Consider the following 3,737-nt stretch of genomic DNA (forward strand, 5'->3'; position numbering starts at 1 on the left):
GAGCAGCCACTGCACTCCAGTCTGGGCGACCAAGTGAGACTCCAACTCAAAAAAAAAAATGACTTCTAGATGATAGCCAAATTTTCCTTTCACTTTACCTCATAGAGAGAAGCTATTAAAGATGTTGTATACCATTTTGACTTTACAAAGGTTAAATAAAAAGTGATAAGCTTGGGTTTAATTTATAAAGGAAACAAACAAAAACTACAATGAAGGTTTCAAATGTACTTTATTTCTTCAACAATGCCATATTTTAATGGGTACACAGCGTTTTTACTTGGCATCAATTATGAGTTAATTTTTTAACTATTCAGTATTACACCAGATGGGATGATTATTGATCTCTCCATTCCTTTGGGGTGACTCTGCCAACAGGGGACAGGTTCCATTCTATTCCAATTTGTGTTGCTACCTGTAAGAATTAAAATGTTGTCAGTTATACATGCTTAAACCAGAGTTCATCTCTTTTGAAGCTATTTCTTGAAAATGACAAGATATTCTGCTTTACAGGTTAAAAATACACAGAAATCACCTGAGACATAGTGCCCTCCATGTATGCCAAACCTAATTGCTGTCCTAATTCTCTAGAGTGGTGCTGTTCAATAGAACATCCATGAGATGAAGGAAATGTTCTGTATCTGCACTAAAATAATAGTCAATAGCCACATGTGGCTGTTGAGCACTTGAAATGTGGCTAGTATGACTGAACAAGTGAATTTTAAAATTTTATTTAAACTTATACTTCACATTTCTACATTATCTCTTCAAAACATTATTTCCCTCAACCACAACTACCTAAATAACTGCCAAACCTAGCACTTCATCTCTTTATCATTAAGGACCATTTTTACTTTCAAAAGCCCTTCTGACAACACATTTGTTCAACATTGGTTTATCCTTCTAATTAAGTACACACATTTTAATAATGTACCTGATTTCAGGAAGATCAAAACAAAAATGAAGAGGTATATTTATTTAAATAAAGTTTGTTAATTAAGGCAAGGGTTGGTTCATATCTTTTTTTTTTTCTCTTTTTTTTGGAGTTGGAGTCTCACTCCAGTCACCCAGGCTAGAGTGCAGTGGCATGCTCATGGCCACCACAGCCTCAACATGCTGTGCTCAGGCATTCTTCCACCTCAGTCTTTCAAGTAGCTGGAACTATAGGCATGTGCCACCATATCTGGCTAATTTTTTGATTTATTGTAGAGAAGAGGTCTCACCAAGTTGCCTGGGCTGGTCTGGAACCCATGGGCTCAGCCAATCCTCTTGTCTCTGCCTCCCAAAGTGTTGGGATTACAGGCATGAGCGATCACACCCAGTCGGCTCATATCTTTTATAACCAACTTACATACTTATTAAAACTTCAGGACTCCTACTTTTTATTTTTCTTTTTTTTTTGAGTTGGAGTCTCACTCTGTCACCCAGACTGGAGTGCAGTGGCACGCTCACAGCCACCACAGCCTCAACTTATTGGGCTCAGGTGATCCTTCTACCTTAGCTTTCCAAGTAGCTGGAACTACAAGCACACACCACCATGCCCAGCTAATTTTTTGATTTACTGTAGAAATGAGGTCTCGCCAAGTTGCCCAGGCTTGTCTCAAACCCAGCAATCCTCTCACCTTGGCCTCCCAAAGTGCTGGGATTATAGGTATGAGCCATCACAACCGGCCTAGGACTCCTACTTTTAACAAATAAGCACATTGACTGAAAAGTAGATTGTTAAATGTAAGATGTAAAGTATAAAAAATATGAAAACCAAGTTATTTTACATTTCATCCATCAAGAATATTCTGCTCGGTTCTGAAAGAATATTCTGCTCGGTTCTTTTTTAGAAGAAAAACCATTAAGTGAAGTGTGTCCAGGAGGGTGACCCAAGACAGTGAAATTCCCGGAAATCATGTAACAAAAAGAAAGACCAATAGAACTAAAAAAGATTCAAGAAACATAGTATCAATTTTCTAGTATCTGATGGCTGTCATATAAGAGTGAAGAGTGGATCAGAATTTCAAGATTTTTTTTGCAGGGCATGGTGGCTCATACCTGTATTCCCAGAACTTTAAAAGGTAGAGGAGAGGATTTTCTGAGCCCAGGGATTTGAGACCAGCCTAGGCAACTTGGCAAGACCTCATCTCTACAATAAATAAAAAAAAAAAAATCAGGCCGGACTCGGTGGCTCAGTCTGTAATCCCAGCACTTTGGGAGGCCGAGGTGAGTGGATTCCCTGAGCCCGGGTTCGAGACCTGCCTGGGAAAGTTGACGAGACCTCATCTCCACTATAAATCAAAAATAGCCAGGTGTGGTAGCGCGCACCTGTTCCAGCTTGGAAGGCTGAGGCGGAAGGATCGCCAGAGCTCAGCAGGTCGAGGCTGCGGTGGCCAGGAGCAGCCATTGCACTCCAGTCTGGGTGACAGAGTGAAACTCCAACTCAAAAAAAAAAAAAAATTAGCCAGGTGTGGTAGCACATGCCTGTGGTTCCAGTTACTTGGACAGCTGAGGCGGAAAAATCATCTGAACCCAGCAGGTCAAGGTTGTGGTGTCTATAAGCATGCCACTGCACTCCAGCCTGGGAGAAAGAGTGAGACTCCAACTCAAAAATATATATATGTTAATTAAACAACGATGCAATATGGAAAAGGGCTGCCTTGTGATTCAGTAAGCAATCTGTCACTGGAAATGTTAAGAACAGAAGAAAAATGAATGCTGAGGAAGAAATTCCTACACTGAATGGGTCATTAGATTAGACAATCTCTCAAATCCCCCTAACTGGATATGTATTCTACTATGTTAAACATTTTGAATGCACAAACTAAATGCGAATGAAAAGCATCTAAAATAGAAATTATCAATCAATAGTACTTACATATGTCCATACAGCAATACAGAAAGTAGCTCCACTAGCTAATACAGCATTACCATATTTGTCATGAAAATCAGGTATACGTTTCTGGTGGCTCTGCCTTGTCATTGTTTGCTGAATGCTTCGAACTTACAGGGGAAAAAAAGAATACAGAAGCATATCTATCAATTTTCAGGAATATAAAACATGTGTGATTGATACTGACAATCAGGAAAACCAAAGAATTTTACAGTAATATGTAGTCCAATAAAATGTTAAAATATATTGTTGCCAAAAGCAAAGTGGCATACTTGAAATGCACCAAAAATAAAATGAATTGACAGATGGATAAATATGTCATAAAACAAAGATGGCAAAATGTTAACAACAATTGTAAAATCTATGTGGTGAGTATATGGGTGTTCATACAATTCTTCCAACTTTTCTGTATGTCTGAGAGTTTTCCTAATAAAATACTGGGGAGAAAAAAAGCAAAGAATTGGTGATATCAGTAACATCCACTACAAAGTGGCATTTGTATAACCACTAGAACTTGGCTCCCATTCATTAATTTGAATACTTATGACAAAATTTTCATTGAGTTTACTCAAGAGTAATCAACAACTTACAACATGCAAGGGCAAATAAAGTCAAAATGAACTTCAAATTAAAGCCCACTAAATGTTTATGAGCTCAAAATGACAACAACAAAAAACCTCCAAAAACTAGGGGAATCTTGATTTTTAACAAATTAATGGGCCAGGTTCAGTGATTCATGTCTGTAATTCCTGGTCTTCGGGAAGCCAAGGTGGGAAGATCACTTGAAGCCAGGAGTTTGAGACCAGCCTGGGCAACATAACAAGACCTTGTCTCTATTAAAAAAAAAAAAAAATGCCGGGCT

The 3,737-nt window shown here is 38.5% G+C and overlaps 1 protein-coding gene across 1 annotated transcript in view; it reads right to left on the reverse strand.

Annotated features, from left to right (window-relative positions):
• Positions 1-210: 210 nt before the first annotated feature.
• LOC103274382 (cytochrome c oxidase subunit 7B, mitochondrial) overlaps positions 211-3,737 on the reverse strand; it is a 7,886-nt gene continuing 4,359 nt past the window's right edge. The window contains exons 2-3 of the mRNA XM_008071839.1: positions 2,861-2,985; positions 211-412 (exon numbers count right to left, since the gene is read on the reverse strand). Coding sequence (XP_008070030.1) covers positions 335-412; positions 2,861-2,985 — 203 coding nt within the window. The 3' untranslated portion in view covers positions 211-334. The remainder of the gene's footprint in view (positions 413-2,860; positions 2,986-3,737) is intronic.

Source organism: Carlito syrichta, unplaced genomic scaffold, assembly GCF_000164805.1.
Source record: "Carlito syrichta isolate Samal-C Ts95f unplaced genomic scaffold, Tarsius_syrichta-2.0.1 Scaffold314761, whole genome shotgun sequence".
Classification (NCBI taxonomy): Eukaryota; Metazoa; Chordata; class Mammalia; order Primates; family Tarsiidae; genus Carlito; species Carlito syrichta.